This window comes from Athene noctua, chromosome 11, assembly GCF_965140245.1.
Source record: "Athene noctua chromosome 11, bAthNoc1.hap1.1, whole genome shotgun sequence".
Classification (NCBI taxonomy): Eukaryota; Metazoa; Chordata; class Aves; order Strigiformes; family Strigidae; genus Athene; species Athene noctua.
In genome coordinates, this window is record NC_134047.1 from 9,997,514 (window position 1) to 10,018,159 (window position 20,646).

The 20,646-nt window shown below is 38.3% G+C and overlaps 2 protein-coding genes across 4 annotated transcripts in view; one reads left to right on the forward strand and one right to left on the reverse strand.

Annotated features, from left to right (window-relative positions):
* TMEM164 (transmembrane protein 164) overlaps nucleotides 1-7,513 on the forward strand; it is a 52,362-nt gene extending 44,849 nt beyond the window's left edge. For both annotated transcript variants that reach the window (XM_074915627.1, XM_074915628.1), the window contains exons 6-7: nucleotides 643-743; nucleotides 1,127-7,513. In XM_074915627.1, coding sequence (XP_074771728.1) covers nucleotides 643-743; nucleotides 1,127-1,333 — 308 coding nt within the window. In that variant the 3' untranslated portion in view covers nucleotides 1,334-7,513. The remainder of the gene's footprint in view (nucleotides 1-642; nucleotides 744-1,126) is intronic.
* A 2,598-nt stretch (nucleotides 7,514-10,111) lies between these two features.
* The window catches only part of AMMECR1 (AMMECR nuclear protein 1), a 108,783-nt gene continuing 98,248 nt past the window's right edge, over nucleotides 10,112-20,646 (reverse strand). For both annotated transcript variants that reach the window (XM_074915582.1, XM_074915583.1), the window contains 2 exons: nucleotides 19,523-19,619; nucleotides 10,112-14,537 (listed from right to left, as the gene is read on the reverse strand). In XM_074915582.1, the coding sequence (XP_074771683.1) occupies nucleotides 14,423-14,537; nucleotides 19,523-19,619 (212 nt within the window). In that variant the 3' untranslated portion in view covers nucleotides 10,112-14,422. The remainder of the gene's footprint in view (nucleotides 14,538-19,522; nucleotides 19,620-20,646) is intronic.

A 20,646-nucleotide genomic window follows, 5' to 3' on the forward strand; every position in this document is an offset into this window, starting at 1 on the left:
GTATCTGTGATACAAACAATTTTATAATCCGTAGGTATTATATATCTGAAAATATCTCCACAGCAGTTTTCATTTTAAAACTCTGTCATTAATTTTATACTGCTTTTCTGTTCCTAGGAATTATTGGTGCAAGTTACTTTTTAATAGTTGTTAAACCACCATAAAATTAGGAAATGGCAATTAAGCTGTGCTCTAATACAGTGCTGTGCAGGCACTGACAATACCTAGGTTAGTTCTGTGCGTGCTGAAGACATAGCCCTCATAAGAAGCAGGTGTTTTAAGTATAAATAACCTGATTTTGAACATTCATATACCACTACTGTATTTTAAAATCATTTAGTACTTCTGTGGTAGAAGTAAGAATGAGGTAAAAAATCACTGGTGTTGGTGAAAAAGAGGCAAGCTTAATGAGGTAACATATTGTATGTTTTACTGCTGGACCAGAGGAGGGAAGAAGCTGATGAGGATGCTTCAGGTAAGCAATAAGGCACTCAAATATTAATTACTGTAATGGTATTGAGTAGGTTATCAGCTAAAGCCAGATGCCCAAACATCCACAGAGCAGAAGAGAGAGGATTATTCATGAGTGTTTGATGGACACAGCAATTCAGCTGAATACTAATGTATTCCTTTCTTTTCAAGGTATCTACACTCCAGAACCACTCTGCAATTTCTGGTGGGCTCTTTTATCCACGGGGTTTATGTTTGTATATCACTTTAGCATCTTGCAGATTCTGGGATTGGTAAGTAAATACAGGTTAATAAATGGATGGTTTGCAAGTACATTCAAATAAAAACACTGACTAGTTTTTTGGAGTGTCCATATATATATATATATGGATATGCATTTTTTTAATTGCATGTTCTAATGTTGTATCTCATATCTCACAAGTATCAGTAAAATATTTCATAAGTTGGTTATGTACCTGCATAAATCCATCTATTAAATGCACAACTGAATTTGGATCTGCTTTCCTCCCGAAAGCTGCCCTACTTGTGTTGAACAAGGAAGTGTGACCTAAACATTTTTTATTATTATGGTTATTTCAAAATTACCATTTTAGGTGTCTGAATCAGTGCCACACAAAAATATTGTTAATTTATAAATTTGTTGTCACTTTCTCAGGTTACAGAAGTGAATTTGAACAACATGTTGTGTCCAGCCGTCTCAGATCCTTTTTATGGGCCCTGGTATCGAATTTGGGCATCTGGACATCAGACTGTCATGACCATGACTCATGGGAAGCTTGTAATCCTACTGTTTTACAGTGCTGGCCCCATCTTTAAATGTAGCGTGGACTTGCTTAGACTCCCAGCTAAGAAAATAGACTGAAATTTCTCCCCATGGAGTAGTACATACAGGAAGCAGAGATACTTATACTGGAAAACAAAGAGGAGGGATGAGAGGACAATGTGTTTATACTTCTCCCCACAGTTTATTGCCTCAAAAACACCTCTATAATCAAGTGAGGTTTTTTTTAACTGCTGTTTCTCACTGCCTATTGCCAATGGCAAAATTAGTGGCCTTATTCTGGAAAAGGTTTGTATTTTATACATTTTATGTAGATTACAGCAGAATCTTGCTATGCCACTGTTTAAAATTAGGCCAGGATCTGTCCACATTCCAGCAAAGAGCGTGGCAGTGCTACCTCGTTTTGACTTATTTTCCATTAAATGTAAGTACACTTACATCACAGGATAGGAAATAAAGCTGAATTACAACACTCCACTGATGTGAACAGAACCCATGTTGATGTGCATCATCCTGGCTTAACTCTGAGCACTTGAATCTTACAAAATGGTCACAGTGAAATGATGTACACTTAATCTCCGAGTTGTAAGTGCAAAACAGTGAGGTTCTACTGTATTTTCTTTAAGCTGGTTGAAAATGTTGGGGAACAATAACTCATTCAAAAAAAATTTTTTTTGACTACTTAATTTCTAAGCTGCTGTGGATAAATATCTATCTAGCCAAGTCCTGTCAGATCTTGATGCTTTGGAGATGCTTTTATTTGAGTGAGCGGAAAAACACCATGTTGAAATAATTTCAAAAGACCATATTACATGTAAGCTATGATAAGATATTTCGTCCACTGTTCTGACTTTGAACAAAATGTTTCACTTTGACTGGAGAGGGAGTGGAGATACAAAGCCCAATGTAAACAACAGAGTTTTCTTTTTTTACTGACTAGGTTTTGAAACATTCCTCCTCTGTGTTCTACACTGATCCTCACTCAGTAGTCCAGTAGTTAGTGAAGAAACAAAATGAAACTGTGTCCTCTCTCTACAGCTCCAATGCATTCCGTATAGTGATTTTAAATTATGGATATAAAAAGGAACGTGAAATCAGTGCAGGCCTCTACTGAAAAGAAAGTGTTCCAGTTTACTAGTAATGACTAATTCTTCCTGTCAGCATGTCTTTTGGAGAACAGGATGTGGATAGGCAGAAGGATAAATAGTAAACTGCGTGTACCTGTTCAGATTTTCCAAGGTGAGAGGAGACACTGCTCGGCAGAAAGATGGGCAATCTTGAGTATGTTCCTCCAGATAGTTAATTGTGAGCCTGTTATGCAGACTGTTGTGCTTCAGGGCTGCAGAAATTTTGTTGTACAAAAGTTTGTTGCAACTTATAGATTCATTGTGTTGTCAAAGCTGTGACTTGTAAGATAAAACTAAACTATCATACCTCCTCCAGCTGGATCACCTGAAGATGTATTCTGAAGTCAAGGTACAGTCATTTATACCTCAAGAAGGAAAAGTAATGAGAAGTGGTTCACACACACACACACACCCCCTAAAAAGAAGCATTTTCATTGGAGAGGGAACAAATGGCTACTTCAAATATTTTTACTCTGTATGATTAAAAAAACAGTACACCTCAATCAAAATATATTGACCCACATTCTAATTTACAAACTGGTTTCTGGCTTTCTTCCATTCCTGGCGCTCTGTGTGTGTGTATATATATATATACTTAACATATATATATATATATATATACACACACATAATTACACTGTACTCTAACAGCGTGAGAGCCTGCAATACATATAGCTAGTCTTATATAGTCTAGCTATAGTATAGCTAGTCTTAGACTATACAGTTCCTTGTGTTTTTAATCAGAATTCAACTTGAGAAGGCTAAGCAACCTGATAAAAACTACCAGCATAGAGAGTTACCTGTGAATTGCTGATCCTGCAAATGTCTAAGGACATAATGAATTTCACTGCGAGTCTCGCTGCTGGCTCAGTAAAGCTGGGCATGTGTTGCTTAAGTATTTGTGGAGTGGGGCCTAAAGAAAGAATATGTTGGTATCGAAGGCCTGAATCCATCTGTGGACGACCACTTAATAATTAGCTGCTGAGGCAACAGAAGTTCTTGCTATTTATTTCAGTAGATTCAGCATTTCCTGAGGAAATACAGGATGTTGCTGGGAGATGCTAAGATGCACAGTGCTGGATGTTAAAGCATGCCCCCTATTAATATACTTCATCTCCTGTGAACAGCTGAATGAAATGTACAGTGATTCTTCCCTCCCCGTAGTTACTGTCAAGTGTATCGTGGTTTATTTATTCACTTAAGAATTTGGCAAAATGCCTCATGTTGAATTCAATCCTGTTCAGAAGGAATGTTTTGTATTACAGTAGAATGATTTTATCCAAATTTTGCAAATGTTATTTAGCATTATTATTTGCTTAACTGTATGTTGGGGTTTTTTTAAAGAATATTTCCTGTTTCTTTTTCTTCAAAATATTGTAGCTACTGGAAAAAATTCTGAGTTATGTGAAAGTAGCAGCTTTTCTTTTTTTAAACTTTTCCTATCTATAGTCATATGCTTAAGGGCATTCTAAACAAGTATGAAATGGCTACTATTTGCCACCATTGACTGCCTCTGGTCAATTAAGACTGCAGAAGCATCTAAATAAGCTCAGGTGTCTCATTCAGTGCAGGCTGTTTGCTTGGAATGCAAAATTTGTGAGCTCTTCTGACCAAATTAAAATTCGGTAGCAGGAATGGCAGTGTTAAATATAGCCAACAGGAGGGAAATCCCTAGGGCAATCTGGATGGAAGGATTCTTGGTGTGGCCCAAGTGGTGTCACTTGGACCATTGACTTTGATAGCAGAGCCACCGTGATTGCTCCTGCCTTCCCTCCCACCCCCTGTCCTGGTCTCTGTGCTGTGACTTGAGCTGTTCCCTGTTATGGTGGTCCAGTTGTTTTGAGTCACAGTAGAAATTTCAGGCATAATTTCACAAAGTGGAGTATGCTGACAGAACTGCTCCTCAAAGTCAATGGCACACTTATATTCCCCTTCCAAACTTTACCTGTGCAGGTTCTGGAGCTCACTGAACTCTTCTCTACCAATTTAAATTTATAAAATGGCTAACTGAACAAGGTAATTCAGCAAAAAAGTAGAGAGGTAAGGAGCTGCTGTGTAAGAGTGGAGTGGTGCACCTGGAGTCAAACAAGAGGGTAGGCAGTGGAACAGTGGGAGATGTTGCTTCGTTGCTTGTTGTACAGTATCAGTGAAGCTGGCTGAGTTAGAATAGAATAATTTAGGTTGGAAAAGACCTTTAAGATCATCAGATCCAACCATAAACTTTGCACTGCCAAGTTCACCGACTGTCTCCCTAAGCACCACATCTACAATGTCTCTGAAATACCTCCAGGGGTGGTGACTCAACCACCTTCCTGGGCAGCCTGTTCTAACACTTGACGACCCTTTCAGTAAAGAAATTTTTCCTAATATCCAACCTAAACGTCCCCCAGTGCAACTGGAGGCCATTTCCTCTTGTCCTGTTACTTGGGAAAAGAGAGCAACATCTACCTCGTTCCAGCCTCCTTCCAGGTAGTTGTAGAGAGTTGCCTCCACTCCAGGCTAAACAGCCCCAGTTCCCTCAGCTGCTCCTCACAGGACTTGTGCTCTAGACCCTTCACCAGCTTTGCTGTCCTTTGGACACACTCCAGCACCTCAGTGTCTTTCCTGTAGTGAAGGACCCAAAAGTTAAATTATTCCCTCCTTCCCCTTGCCTCTTTGAAGGCTTTTAAAGTGTAGTAGTTCATTTTGGTTTATGGTATGGTGCCACAAGAAATTCTATCAGCATAGCTAAACACAAGCTTCAACAGGAGGTGAAGAACAGGTCAGAATAGGAGCAGAAAGGGAATGAACTTCTGAAGCTTACATCATGGAACTTTACATCCTTTATTCCTCAGGGGTCTCTGTTTGGAATATGCATCAGACAGAGCTTGTTCAATGTGCAGGATACTGGTTTGAATGGGAAAGCGCAGGATACTTGATTGCTATAGGGGTTATTCTCTTTCTTGGCAGAGGCTGATTTTAATTTCCCTGAATGGTTTATTTTACAGGCAGTTATGCTATACAGATGATTTCTTTGGTCGTTTTTATGCTTATTTACGCTGATAATTAAAGAGCAGTACTATACTGCTACTCTTGAAAGGTAACTGGCATTCTCTCCTATGGGATTATGCACACAATCTGTGTCGAGATAAAGCTGTTGCCCAGGACCTGGTGGTGAATTTTACACTGCAGCAGTGCGGCGTACAACTGGAAGGGTAGTTCTGGTCCCCTCCCGCAGTCAAATGTTCCTAACGCTCTAGTCACAGTACTAACAGTTACAAAACCATTTGCAGTAGCCGTGGGGCAGAGCAGGAGGTGGACCATCTATCCTCACAGACTGCTTCTTGCACCACTAGCTTAAGATGACTGTAAAATCTCACCCTGAAGTGGACTGATTTGCTGTCTGCTAGCAAGTCAGGCACAATACCAGAAAAAAAAAATCCTGTGCAGTGCCAGTGCCTAGACTTCACAGAGAAGTTGGCATGTATTAAGGTGTCTGAACAGAGCTCTACTCTCCTAATTTTTAGTACTGTAGGCACTTCAAATAAAAGAAACAAGAAGCAGTGAAACTGGTAACTCTGCCAGTGAATGGCTGTCCAAATTTGCCTCCAAATGTACATATAAATGAAGCATTATTAATGACAATAAACTTGTTTACTGATTGGTTAGTTTATGCAGCCCTAGAGTAAGTAACCTGCCAAAGCAGAAAAGTGAGGTAGTAAAATCAGTGCACCCACCACAGCATCTGGCACCTGGGCCTGTGAACATTGAGCTTATGGTGCCAAGGCTTTAGCTGTGTGGGGTACATGCAGTGCTGTTGTTCAAGGATTCAGACACATGGCAGTAACATCTTCCTATTTAAGCACCAAAGAAGAATTTGCATCTTGTTTCTTTTGAAGGGTGAAAATCAACAGTTCTTGGCCATGCATGCATAAATCAGTAAAAAGCCACAGCCTATGAACACTCACCTACACTTGGTTTTGGTTCAGCTTCTTAGGCATTGACAAACTTTGCTTATAAGCAAAGCCTGCTCGTGCTTCAGCAGATTCTGCCTTGCTGAAGTTGGGAGACATGAAAAGTTCAGTCCATTTCCATATGTTAAGATTATAGAGTATCTCACTGTAGATTTATCCATCTGTTTCTGGCCACAATCAGGGTTTTGATATTTCTGTATATTTGATACCCTTTTGTAAAGCCCAACTGTATCTTTCTTTCAGAAGTAATGGCTATTTGCAACTGTTAGCTTACTGTATTTTACTTTTATGTCCTAAGTCTTACATCTAAACGCAGGCATTTGTTTTCTATGCATCTATAGCTAACGCAAAATAGAGATGTGCTGTTTTTCTCACTGTTGCAATTGTTTCGCTAGAGGCAAGTTCTTAGGAATTAAATTAGTTCTAATAGTTAACACAGCTCTGAAAAGGCCAAAAAGCAGGAAGAGGGCATATGTCACCCCTGGTAGGAGGTAAAAGGTTTCTATGGGCAGATAAGTCAATGTTGTTTTCATTTTTACAGTGACAAGACTCATAACAAATCTGTTGATTTTTGTGATCTCATACGCAAAGTGATATTGCTGTAAATCTGTCTTGCAGCTTTTAGTGTAACTTAGTCCAAGCCAAGCTGTTTTCTAAATGATTTTATTTTTCTTCAGGGTCAATTTTGTACTTTTTGAAAATTATTTCTGCATTTACTGAGTCATTATCTCAATGCTGCAGAGGACACAGCAGGCAGGACAGTGAGCATAGCTACACCACTCACCAACCAAACTGTGCGAGGGAGCTGGAGCTGCTCAGGCACTGGGCTGATGCACAAAGCAGTCTTGGGGAAACTTGCAGTTCCAGTTACCCAATCCTCTAGTTCAAGCGTGGCATTATCCAGGCACAGAATGGTATGGCAAGGGCAAGGGTGGATGTAGAAAGGCTCAGCTGCCATGTATGCTGTTAGTTCTGAATAATTTGTAAGAGTGTTATAAATTTTGTAAACTTTTTAATGTGCTAAAACTTGGTTATGAGGTAACGTTTACAAATAAGGGATAATTTGTGTACTTGTTTTTGTATTTTGGTCTGATGGGTTTTTTTGCTGTTGTGTCCTAAAGTCCAGATCACTGGGCAAATAGTTGTTAAACCTTTGAATTAAAACAAATAAATGCATTTTAATGGGTACTTGTCCAGTTCTGTTATCATTCTAATCATGCCAGGCACAGAGTCTGTCTTGCTTAAGACTTTAAAACCAGGTAAGAAAACCAAAATTGACTTTCCACTTCAATTTGTAATATCAACAGTTAAAAGTCACAGGGTGCTTTAATAGTAGCTAGCTAATCATAAAATCAGATAAGAATATGGATTCTTCTGTCTTAAGCAGTAGATGTAGTCTACCTTGCACATAGCAGTTTCAGTGAGAACAGTGATTACTGAGATTTCTGGAACTTTTAAGCATTTAAGTATGACCTGTGCCTTACCTGTCAATCAACACAAGCCAAGCCTGAGTTTACTGGCAGACCTCACTGTAGTACATAAATCCTTTAATCACTGTTTAAATAGCTCCTGTCTATGTCTTTCGGTTAAAGAGCTCAGGAAGCAGTATTACAGTATTATGATGCTTTCTCTATGCTCCCACTGTTCCTGCCACAACTTCAGCAGTGTCTTTTATTTCCTGTTCTATATCACTTTAGTAGAAGGTCAGAGAACATGTAGAGAAGTTTTCAGCTCAAAACTTTTTGCAGAAAGCTACTGCAATTAAGGTACTCAGATAATCTCACACTACAGATGATGGCAAAGGAGTTTTAATGCACTTCAGAAATGTTTCTAGCTATACTTAAAAATACATTTAAATAGACTGCAATAATGTTGTGACAAGCAGGTATTTCGTTGTGTGAGGTTCCTGGCAAATACTGTTTCTGGAAAAAGAACACACTGGATATGCCCACCTTGTTATTGTTTCTGCATTGGAGAAGTTTTAAGTTTCCATGCAGCTGGGGAGCAGAACCAATTCTCCAGCTTAATTTCTTTTGAACTGTATAAAGACTGATACAACAGCTTAAGTAGAAATCTAGTGTGAAGTGCTTTATGGAAACCTGAGATCAACTGAGCAAGCAGTTTCCTTTTTCGAGTACTGCCAAATATCCTCTGCATCTCTCTACAACTCTAAGTCAGCCTTTCACTGTTTAATACCAACATATATGTAAGGATAAGAGTTTCCACCTCTGAAACATCCTTAACACTGTGTTATTTTGCTATGACTTTTATAGCATGATAAACTACATAGGTGGGAGTAGGAAACTTTTGGTAGGAGGTTTTAACTAGCTATACATCTCAATGGACTATGAGTTTTAGGTAGGTTTTACCCAGTTCAGACTAATCATAGGAAATCTGTGAGGTACTGAAACAATGGAAGTTATTTACTCAGGCAGGTTTTCCTTTCCGAGGTTGTCTTCAATCTTCTAAATCAAGGCTTCAAAGCAAGTGGAGTAATGGCTGCAATCAGTCTTCAACATCTAAAGGTTACATGGATACCGTTTGTTTTCAAACACTTTGCATTTCCAGAGAGGAGAGCTGCTAATATAGTTAGTCAAGGGCAAACAAAACCACGTTTATAATCAGATTGGAATTCCAGGGAGATGTTAGAAATTTCTTACTTTGTTTCAGGAATTATCCTACAGAGAAAATACACTCCCTTTAACTCAGCACGCTACAAATTGGGCTGAGGGAACAAAGTTCTCCAAGGCAGTTTTACTTGTCTGGGTACTCCATTTTGTCATCAGCTGGACTGTGGCTTCTTTGCTGCACAGGAACACACCCCTCCCCTCCCCACAGCTATCCATACCAATGTAGATGCCTGCCAGGGTTCCTCACCCCTTGACCAACACCCCAGGAAGCTCTGCTACCAAGCCAGAGTTACTACAGGGATACGGAAAAGCTGACAGGTAAAGCTGTTAATGAGCTAAAGGTTCTGGTGTGCTGTTCTCACTGGACCTGCTTAGGTAAAACAATTTTAAAATTGCCCTACTGTGTTAAGACTAAAAGCTTTTGGGGAAGGGGAAAGGCCTTCTTCCCTGACCTTCCATACTTTGCAGGAACCCCATAGGTCAGTGCAAACTCTACACTATAAATTTTTTTCATGACATTTGATCAACATGACAATCTTCTCATGAGCTAGCTATGACATGTGAGATAAATCCCTCATGGCAAAGCAAGCCTAGATAGTCTTTAAAAATCACACCTACTACCATGAGAGCAATACAAAGAAAGTGTACTGAAATTATTTTAGGTGACACTTCAAGACATGATACATATTTTGCTGCATTATTCTTTTACAAGTAGCAATGGCAGTGTACTGGTCACACCAATATGACTGGTTCTGCAACACAGTATTGCTTCAAAAGGTTGAAACCACTGCTCCCTCAGAGAATAAGCAGCCCAAACTTGGACAAAAGTCCTTATTTCAAGTTAGACATAAGTATAAAACTGAACTGATGTGAATACTGATAAATACACTGATATAAATAAATGCTGATTTAACTTGGAGCATTTCACTAGTGACTCACTTCTGAATTAGACTGAAAGCTGCATGCACCTATCCACAATCTGTTCCTACAGCAGGCAAAATGGAAAGAGTTAATCACAGGGAAGTATTTCTAACACATCCTTAGCCTTTAACATTAACACTAAGTGCAAATGCTTTAAGTAAAAAAAATGACCAAGCCGCACAATTAAGCAGAGAAACGTAAAAAGAAATGGTGATTCTTTTTCCTTATTTTATTGGGTAAATGATTTAAAAGGTAATAACAATAGTGTTAAAACTACTACAATATCTTTCCACAGCCATATCTCACAGACCCACAAATAACCTTCTATTTTTTTTTTCCTCATTTTTCTCTTTTTAAGCCGTACTTATATTAAAATGCCCATTTCAACAGTTTCTTCACACTAATAGCAATTAAATGTGGAAGGAAGGAGGATCTAGTTATAAAGGAAGGGGGTTCAGGTAATCTGTGATATTATTGTAATCAATCAAGTTACTAAGGAAGGAAGAAAAAGAGAGGCTTTACAAGCTACTCCAGGTAGCTCTAAGCCCATTGTGTGTCACCATTGCATTAAAGATAACTCAAAATGCTGGTGAACAATTTAAAGTATATTTTGTAACATATAAAACACTAAAATAACTTAGAAACTAGATCCAAATATCTTGAAAAGAATCAACTTTGATATACAAAAACAGTCATAAGTTGTTACAAAAGTTCAAACAAAAGTTTGTTTTCTCAGTGCGTTTATGTACCAGCGCAATTACTGGGTCCAGAGCAAAGAAAGAGGTTTTTATTTTTTATTTTTTCTTTAACAGTAATAAAAAACGAGGAAAACATATCTTTGTATATAAAGAATCATTGCTGGTCTTAAGAATAAATGTAACCAGAAACCCTTAAATCTGAGAGGCACACTTTGGGTTTCTCTTTTTTTTTTTTCTTTTTTTTAAACTTTTTTTTTTTTAAACATAAAAGGAAAGTCACCAGTTTATTTAAATGGAGGAGGTATTCAGACTCCCCAAATAAACTTAATTCAATTAACATCACTAGCAAAAATCAGTTAGAAACTGTACAAAAATAAAAAAGTTAACACATTTAATCCTGCAGGGATTTTGTAAGGACTGGAAGGCAGGCTTTAGGAGCAGCATTTGGGCATGGCTGGAGGCTTCTTTGGTTCGATCTGACACACATAAGAGATGTAACCTACTCCAGACAACAATTTTAAAAACCCGCACATTTGAAGACAAGTAAAGAGGTCTGTATACAAACGCCAGGGTGTGCAAATGGATTTGACTGCCTTGATTTAATAGTGTATGAGGTCAGAACTGTCGTGTGCCCTCCCGCTGCTCTGATCAGCGTTGGGGTTGAGATGGTGAAAAAACGGTGCTACAGCAGTCTAGGCAGAAGGAAGGCCACTTGAAGCATGACTTTGTAATAGTTCCATGTCAAGTCTATGGTTCTGTTGTCTAACTCAGTTTACAGAACAGGGTTTTTAGGAACATTTAAGCAAAAGAATGAAAAAACCCCAAACCAACAGTCTCATTAATGGAATAAGGCAAACTGAGTAGTGCTCATAAAAAGATCAGCATTCCAACTTAAGAAACAGCGAAACAAGCTACTTGGTTGTACCTTAACTTCTTATAAAGTACCCCAAATAAAAAAAAAATATAAAATTTAAAAATCTGTATCTAAGCCCAGCAATATATCTAAAAGGGTACTAAGCGTAACTACAAGGGAAGGACATTTTGTGAAAGCAACCGTTGATCAGCTTTACGCAAACAGACCTATTCTGTCCCAGTGCATGTCACAGTGAACTGCACGTTTTGTACAAATAAACCCACAATTACACAGAAAACAATCCATAGCATTTTCAGCACTTGCATGCTGAGGAGGTAGGTGCCCTAGAAACACTGTAGATAGACTGATTATTCCAATCTTTAAAAAGAAATATCATACAATCTGATTGACCACAGACTCTGTAACAGTTTTTTAATTAGTGATACAAAACTCTGGTCCAGAAGGGTCTGGCATTAACTCATTTCAAAAGCACACCTTTACAGTTTGTATAACACCCTTTTAACTATATTTTTAAGCAACAGCTACTAAGAGATAGACAAAAATGCATTGTGCATTATGCTGTATACAAAAAGGAGACAAAACTATCCTTTTCTCCCCCAAGCCATGGTGGGAAGTATTGCTGACCTTGTCCTTAAAAACCTGCAGGATTGTTTATTCATCAGTATATCATTATTACACTGGTAAGAAATTCTGTATAACATCTGCATATATCCAAGATTTTTTAAAAAATCTGATATGATTTTAGATCCGCATGACCAGTCACGTGACCTGCTTGAGGTTGATTAGCACCTTTCAATACATATATATTTTTATATATAATAGATCTTTTTAAAAAACTTCTAACAATGAGCTCATACAGAAGCATGAGCATGCTGTAACGAGATGACAGATAAAGATGGGGTTGGATGACTTTTTTTTTTTTGCAGCAGAATGATTCAGTTTGTGCTCAGTTTCCCTATAAGGGCAAGAAAAAAAACCCAACACAACTCTATCAGGTAGCCACTTGTTCACAGTTTCCACTTGAAGATTAATTCATTAAAAGTGTTCCCCAAGTAGAAACAAGACAACAGTATCACCCAAAATAGCCTCTGTATAAACATCTATTAATTTTTGCAGCTTCTGGCTGGCATCTCTTGGCTCCTGAAATTTCAGGCCCTCTGCTTATGAATTAAGGCATCACAACTGAAAATGTTACTATTTGGACATCAAATGCTGTGGATGAAGGAATATCAAAGACCTTCTACAAGAACTCCATAAAAATTAAGTGGCAAAGCTAACCTCACATAAGGGATGAGCATAGTTTATCCGTATTTGTTTTTGAAACCTTATTGAAATATTTCTATAATGTCTCATTTTTTTTAACAACTGAATTTTGTTTTTTTTCTATTTGAATTTTATATATCTATATATTTACAAACATTCATTATTCAAAATAATCGGAATAACTGGAATTTCTGCTTACTGTGGTTTACTCACATTAGGAAGGTCTTTTCTGTAATAGATGGTATGTATTGCCCCCTAGAATATGCACTGAACTACAACAGGTATTAGTGGGAGTTCTGCAGGCACATGAGCAAGGAGCTAGCTCCTACCATATACCGGGCTTGCAAATATACCATGCATACTTTCTACTAAATCCTATTTTTGCAGAAGGAGAAAGTTCCAATCAGGTTTTTTTCCTTCTAGTGTGTGAAGGGGTATCAGAATTATTACACAGAACTTAAGCTCTCAAGTACTATTCCTGTAATAGATGAAAACATGTAAAATTATGGCATACTTGTCCTGTGCTCTTTCACAACCGTCTTTTTTTCTTTTTTAAACAATAGTTAACTTTATCTAACTCTTCGTGACTTGATAAAACTCAACAAGTTCAAACGCAGAAGAAAGAAAAAAAACAGGGATTTTCTTTTTCAAAATAGGTTTGCTATAAAAAAAAAATCTCACTTTAAAAAAAATCCCCAAAAACCTGATGCCAGAGCAGACTCCATATAGTTTGCTAGAATGTCTGGCATATTTGCTATATTTTTTCTATGAATTTTATATATAAGTATATAGTTATGTCATAGTCAAAGGCACTAAAAATCTAAATCCATTTTCTTCCTAATATGACATCTGCTACTCACCAACCTGTTTTTAAAAACAAATGTCACTCCTAATTTGAGATCATCAGAAAGGCATCATCTCATTACAAATGCATTATTATGACTGGTCTTGACAGGGCTGGATTGCCCTCGATTCCCAGCACAGCATGGGAGACAAAGGTATCTGTTAGCCTACTGCATCATGTCATGCCCTACCAATTAGACCACTTGATTCTGAAAACGCTGCCATGTTAACGTCACCTCTCATTGTATATGTAATTGCTTCTCTTCATCCAGAAAAGCATTTCGTATGTCAGCCTTGACATTTTGGCTGTATGTGCTGGATCTGAAGATCATGTATACAGCTACATGAAATCTTTACCGTGGGGGTAAGATATTGGACACACAACATTATTAGAATGTTATGAAAATGCAATTCATTGTCTACTATAATACCTGAATCTGATATGTTTCATTCCCTGTCACACCTGTTAATGCAAAAGCCATGAATGCCTTTTTGCTAAGCAAAGCATCCCTAACTGTAACCCATAAATTCTTCCTTCCATCCACAGTCACAGAAAGCCTTGATTGATAAAATTCAATGTTAATGAAGTAGAAATTTAAAATTTCATAAAAAACCCAAGGGCTATATGCTGCAAAAAAATCTGCAGTGACTCAATAATAAAAAAAGTATGGGATCTTTGTAGTAATGTAGTTTTCCCTCCCGTTGCCATGATGAGCTTAACCAACTGAGAAGCCTCAACGTGGCAACGGAAACTATCATCATAAAATGGTACAGTAATAGAGATAGCTAGACCAAGAAGGGGCAGGGTCTCCTGGGAAGAGGTCTGCAGAGAGGTCCAGTGACTGGTCATGCGGCTCAGTGTCAGGAATAATGGTTGTATGGTGGAAGGGGGTGCCCAATACCATTTTGGAAGTGATGATGCTGACGATGGGCAAGGTACTCTGTGTAGCTCATCGTCATCTTCTCACTGCGGTACCTAGGAAAAAAGCGAAGAAGCAAATTCAAGAACTGTTACCAGGAAGCTGTAAGTAGCACTAAAAATACTGCACTAAGTGGTATGTTTAATAACAGCTCTATACTTCCGATATTAGGAATAAGACCAACTTCAGCTGCACAAGGGCAGGGAGGGAACCACCATGGCTGCCAGGGTCATTTCTTGAATCACATGACAAATCACAACATAAGTGCTTATGAAGAATATCTTAAGCAAACAGAACTATTAAAATTATTCCCTGCTATGCTGCTTGAAGTATAGGGAATAGAAACTCATGGTGATTTATTGAGAACGTCCCAAATCTTCAGTCAATTCTCTACATAAAACCTAGGAGGAAAAACTGTAAACAAGCACTACAGATTTTTGGGCTGTTTTACAAGCAGTATCAATAGTTTGTCAAATTTGGTTTTTAAAATGATCCCAGCTATGTTAAATAGAGTTACATTCCTTTTAGACTACAATCATAGAATATCTCAAGTTGGAAGGGACCTTAAGTATCATGGAGTCCAACTCCCTGCTCCTCGCAGGACGACCTAAAACTAAACCATATGACTAATAGCATCTTCCAGACACTTCCTGAACTCTGACAGGTTTGGTGCCATGACCACTTTGGGGGGCTCTTCCAGTAACCGATCACCTTCTCACTGAAGAGCCTTTTCTTCCTACCTGAACTTCCCCTAATGCAGATTCATTCCATTTCCTTGTGTCCTACTGCTGGTCACCAGGGAGAGATCAGCACCTCCCCCGCCCTTGCCTCCCTTGAGGAAGTTGTAGATTGTGATGGGGACACCCCCCAGCCTTCTCTTCTCTAAGGTGAACAATCCAAATGACCTCAGCCACTCCTCCTAAGTCTTGCCCCTGAGGCCTTTCACCATCTTGGTCACCCTCCTCTGGACACACTCTAATAGCTTGATGGCCTTATACTGAGGCACCCAAAACTCAGGCCGTACCAGTGCGGTGCAGAGTGGGACAAACCCTCCCTTGGCTGGCTGTGCTTGACGCACCCCAGGACATGGTTGGCCCTTTTGGCTGCCAGGGCACATGGCTGACTCATATTCAACTTGCCATCAACCCAGCCCCCCAGATGTCTTTCCATGGGGCTGCTTTCCAACCTCTCATCCCCCAATCTGTACATATAACCGGGATTACCCCAGCCCAGGTGGAGAATCCTGCACTTGCTCTTGTTAAATTTCGTATGGTTGGTGATTGTCCACCTCTCTATCTAGATACCTCTGTAAGGCTTCTCTACCCTCAAGTGAGTTCACAGCTCCTTCTAGTTCAGAATTATCAGCAAAATTAATGTACATTTGATTCCCGCATCCAGGTCATTTCTAAAGCAAAGACCACTGGCCCTAAAATTGAGCCCTGGGGAACGCCACTGGTGACTGGCTGCCAGCCTGATGTAACCCCGTTTACTAAAACTCTTTGAGCCTGACTCATCAGCCAATTGCTCACACAACGTGTTATGGATTTGTCTAGCTGTGTGCTGCACATTTTGTCCAGAATGATACTGTGAGAGACAGTATAAAAAGCTTTGCTAAAATAATAAAAAACCCACATCTACTGGCTTTCCTCGGTCAGCTAGATGGGTGACCTTGGCATAAAATGAAAAGAAGTTGGTTAAGCAGGACTTTCCCCTCATGAACCTATGCTGGCTATGATCAATGACTGTGTTATCTCTAAGGTATTTTTCAATAGCTCCCAAAATAGCCTCCTTCATAATTTTACCAGGCACTGAAGTGAGACTGACAGGCCTAATCACCAGGGTCTTCCTCCCTACCCTTCTGGAAAAATGAACATTTGCTAGCTTCCGGTCAACCGGGACCTCTACAGACACCCAAGACTATTGAAAAACAATGGAGAGAGGTCCTGCAATAACATCAGCCAGCTATATGCAACTAAATGCAAAACCCAGGCCCTGACAACAAATAGTTTGGATATACTTGCATCAGCATTATTTGACAACAAGGAACATATTGCCACATTTACACTTATCTGTAGAAGTGTAAAATCTACACAAAAACAACACTATTCCACATTTCCACAAATTTCACTTAGAAAGACCTTGCATAAGAGATCTGACAGATGAGGTTTGGTGAATCCAGCTACAGTGATTTAAAATACTGCCACCTCTCCTTTCTATCATATTTTTCTTCTGGAGTTGCTCTGGTTGTTCTCTCCTCTTTTAGGTCTGAAAAAAACACAACAGATGGCTCAACCACTTGTACTCACAACCCAACACAAAAGTTTAAACTACTGTGGAGTTACCAACTGCAGCAATTAAGGTGGCAAACACATTTGCTTCTGTTGCCTCTTTGCCAGAGGAACAGAACAGGACATCTTACACTTGCAGCTTTTTGCTTCAGTGGACATGTTTCAGAGCTCCAAAGGTGCCCACATTTACTTGATACAATAGTGTTTGTTAATGATGTACTAATTTAACAAACAGCTGCTGGTCCTTGCTGAGAGATCAGCTGCAGCTCTTCTTGATGTGAATGGTACTGGCACTCTGCACTGGACGAGTAAGCTGGTCTGTGAATGGAATCCCCAGCCACTACGAAACTAAACCAGAAGCTTGGTAGTTGATGAAGTTGGTTGGAAGTGGGTCAGAGCAGGCCAAAGGCTGACTGACTAGAATCACATCTGCACATTTAAGCAGATGGAAGAGAAAATGCAGTTACTGTCCTTATGCATTCCAGACCCCTTGAATTGGTGCACTTCTTTCAGTTCCACTATGTTTCAGTTCTCTTCTTCAAAACATGGCCAGAATTACTGGGTATTAACTTCAAGTGAAGATAGCTGGCAATAGACTACTTCTGATCAGCTTAAAGCTTTATTCACACACAGGACATTTACTTTAATTCAAAGACTTGAAAAAGAAGTTAAAAGCACTTACTCCACTCTTCCAATAGACATTTTACTGTATGACAAGAAGTTATTAAAATGAGGCTCTAAAACAGGTTGCAGGGAAGTGGTTACTGTTTTAATACTACTGTTTAGAATATGTCAGCAGAAGCTCAGTTTTTAAGCAAGTAAAACAGACACCCAAAAGAAATAATTTCTTCTGAACATTAAAAATCATGCTTTCCACTTATCAGGCCAGTGATTTTGCTAGCAGTTTGAATCTTGTGAACTTAAGAACACGGGCTTTTTGTTTTGGGTTTTTTTTTGGGGGGGTGGGGGGTGGGGTGTGGTTTTCTTTGTTTTTCTTTATTTTGTGCTCAGATACCACTGCTCCAAACAAATCATGTAGCTGGAAGAAAAGGTGTGCTATACAGAATTTTTGTTTCTTGGAAGAATATATTCCTCATTTACCGAAGTGTACAGAAATTGTCATTTAAGAACTACAGCACTGTTACTCTTGCCCTCAGCTATCTCCATATATTCTTTTTGAACAGAAGGTAACAAGGTGTAGAGCTGAAATAAATTAAAAGAAAACTGGGGTTCTGCATTTGAAAATTTAGCTGGATTCTGTAAATCCTTCTTCCCTAATTTAACCTCCAGAATAGCACATTTTCCTTAGTCACAGCTACTCCACAGTAATCTGGTTCCAACAAGAATCCAGAATTCTGAACAGTCACTAAGACACAAAGTCTTATTCTTCATCTACAAGATCACCGAACAAGTAATTCCTCTAATACTAAAATATTTCTTCTTCTAAGAAATGCATTGCTTTCTATCTGCTCTAAATATTAACTACTGCTAAGTAATAGCAAGATTTGTAAATGAAGATGACAAATGTGGAAGCTGAAAAGAACCAAAATCTCAGGTCTTTGTCCTATAAAAGTACATATCAGGAGATTCCAGGTATTTTCAAATGTCTGAAATTATTTCCTTGTCCGTAATTAAAACACAGTTCTTTCAAGTCTAGCTTACACCTAGCTGCACTAAGGAGGAAAATTTCCAAAGAAATCAAGACACAGAAACATGAGTAATATATACAACATTTTTAGAACTAATCTTGTGTCTGTGTGAGCCCCTAAAGGTTTATAAAAGATAGGAAGGACAACAGTTTTGGACAAAGGATTCTAACTTTGTTATTTGTATTAATAGTATTTCAAGTGTGGCCTCCCTAAAGAGGATTAACTTCCTTATAATGCAAGATTTAAAAAATTCTTATTTCTCCAAGCATGAAATAGATATGTAGAGTTTAGCAGTCATTTTCTACTGCAAGTTTATAAAAATATAGTTTGAGAGGCGTTCTTATAGACTCCTCCACGCCTCACCATGTAACTACAATATTATGGGCAGAATATCTGCTGCTAATTCTAAAATATTTTGGCTCCCGCCCACTAAGAAGCCCTCAAGAACACATTTTATTAAATTAGCAAATCAAAATACACTAGCGTGTGAGAGTGACAGAGTATGAAATAAAATACTGAATTCATGTCTTCACTCCTGAGAACACCCTGACATAGTTTAACCAGCACACTGACTGTCAAATCAGCTACCTAGTTTGCATACCAAACACCTGTTAAGATAAGGGAAACCTATACTTCACCGGAGATAAAAAAAGATGCAAGGCTTTCTTTAGGAATTGAACAGATTACTAGTGCTGAGGGGCCTCAGTGACTTTGCAGCAGCACCATCTGCTCCAACACAAATTGACAAGTAATCCTTGTTAACAACAGCCCTTGAAGGTCCGTTACAGCCAACCAACAAACTGTAAAAAGCAAGCACTAACAACTGCTAAGATTTTTCTGAGTCATGGAACAAAGCACGCAGGTACCCTGATATATATGCAGCCTGATATTTAATAACAGCCTTTTCTTTCTTACTTAGTGCCACTAATCCCTATGCAAGGCACAGATATTCTCAAAAGTCTGGACTGCTATTGTGAAAAGAAAGAAATCATTAATATATACAGGAAAGCTTACTACTACCATCTGAAATAAGCACTTACCAGGAATGAACACATCACAGTACTACAAAAACGGGACTTATCTGTAGTATCCCATGATGCATACCTGGTTAGCTTTATTGTTTTCCTGAATTCATTAGTAATCGGAGCTTTGTAGCCTCCTTTCCTCAATAAGGAATCTATGGTTTGAATGTGGTCCCATCCTGTTGAATTACAGTAGTAAAAATTAGTGAGAAATATAGTAATAATAGATGTTGCAAAAATACAGTACTGTATTTTACTGATATGAAAGTGCTCTGCTGAGTTCTGCATAAAAAATAAGATCTTTCTTCCCTTACTTAAGGGCAGCTGAAATAAATACCACATATAGGGTTTCTGTACACCGAAAGTTGACTCTACAAACAACATATATTTTTATCTCATAGATGAAATACTTTAAAAGTGAACCCACTATATCCAGGTGTCCTAGGTCGGGAACAAGATACAAAATTAAAGTTTTCTGAAACATTCAGGTATGGTCATGTATCACAATCACTTTATACATTATAAACGGCTCTGACAGTATGAAAAAAATAAATTTCTGTATAAAAAAATTTAAAAATTACTAGTTGAACATGTGCAGAGAGAACTTCAGAGAACAGACTTCTCCATAAATATCACTTTACAGCGGTATTTCTAACTTCAGAACTAATATAGGTGGCTAGGTAATAAAAAGAAGTGATGAATTAAAAATACAGATTCATTATTGTTCTCAATAAAATCTGCATACTATTCAGAACTCCTGTTTATTGATTTAAGAAAGCCTAATATTTTAAGCAGCTTAGACATATTATTTCCAAAAGATGCAATTACCTTAGTCACATTGCTTTTGCTTTTTTTTTTGTTGTTGTTGTTGTTAAAAAAAAAAAAGGGTCGTTTTGGGTACATACAAAAAATACAAATGTATAGTTTTGGGTACTTTAAAGAGTCAGACTGCAACGCGTGGTCTACTAGAACTATTTAGAAATTTAAACACAAACATCACCCCACTACTTCCCCCCAATTCCTCAATTTTAAAAAAAGCTTGCAAAGCCTCTAAACCTTTAAGGGACTCTTTGGAAACAGAAATATAAATTAAAGATGATCCCCAGTAAAGGTTTCATCCTATTGCTTAGTAGACCAACTCAAATACAAAAAGGAAAAAGGAAAAAAAGCAGCAATTCAAAATGTAAGATTGAGACACACTGTCAA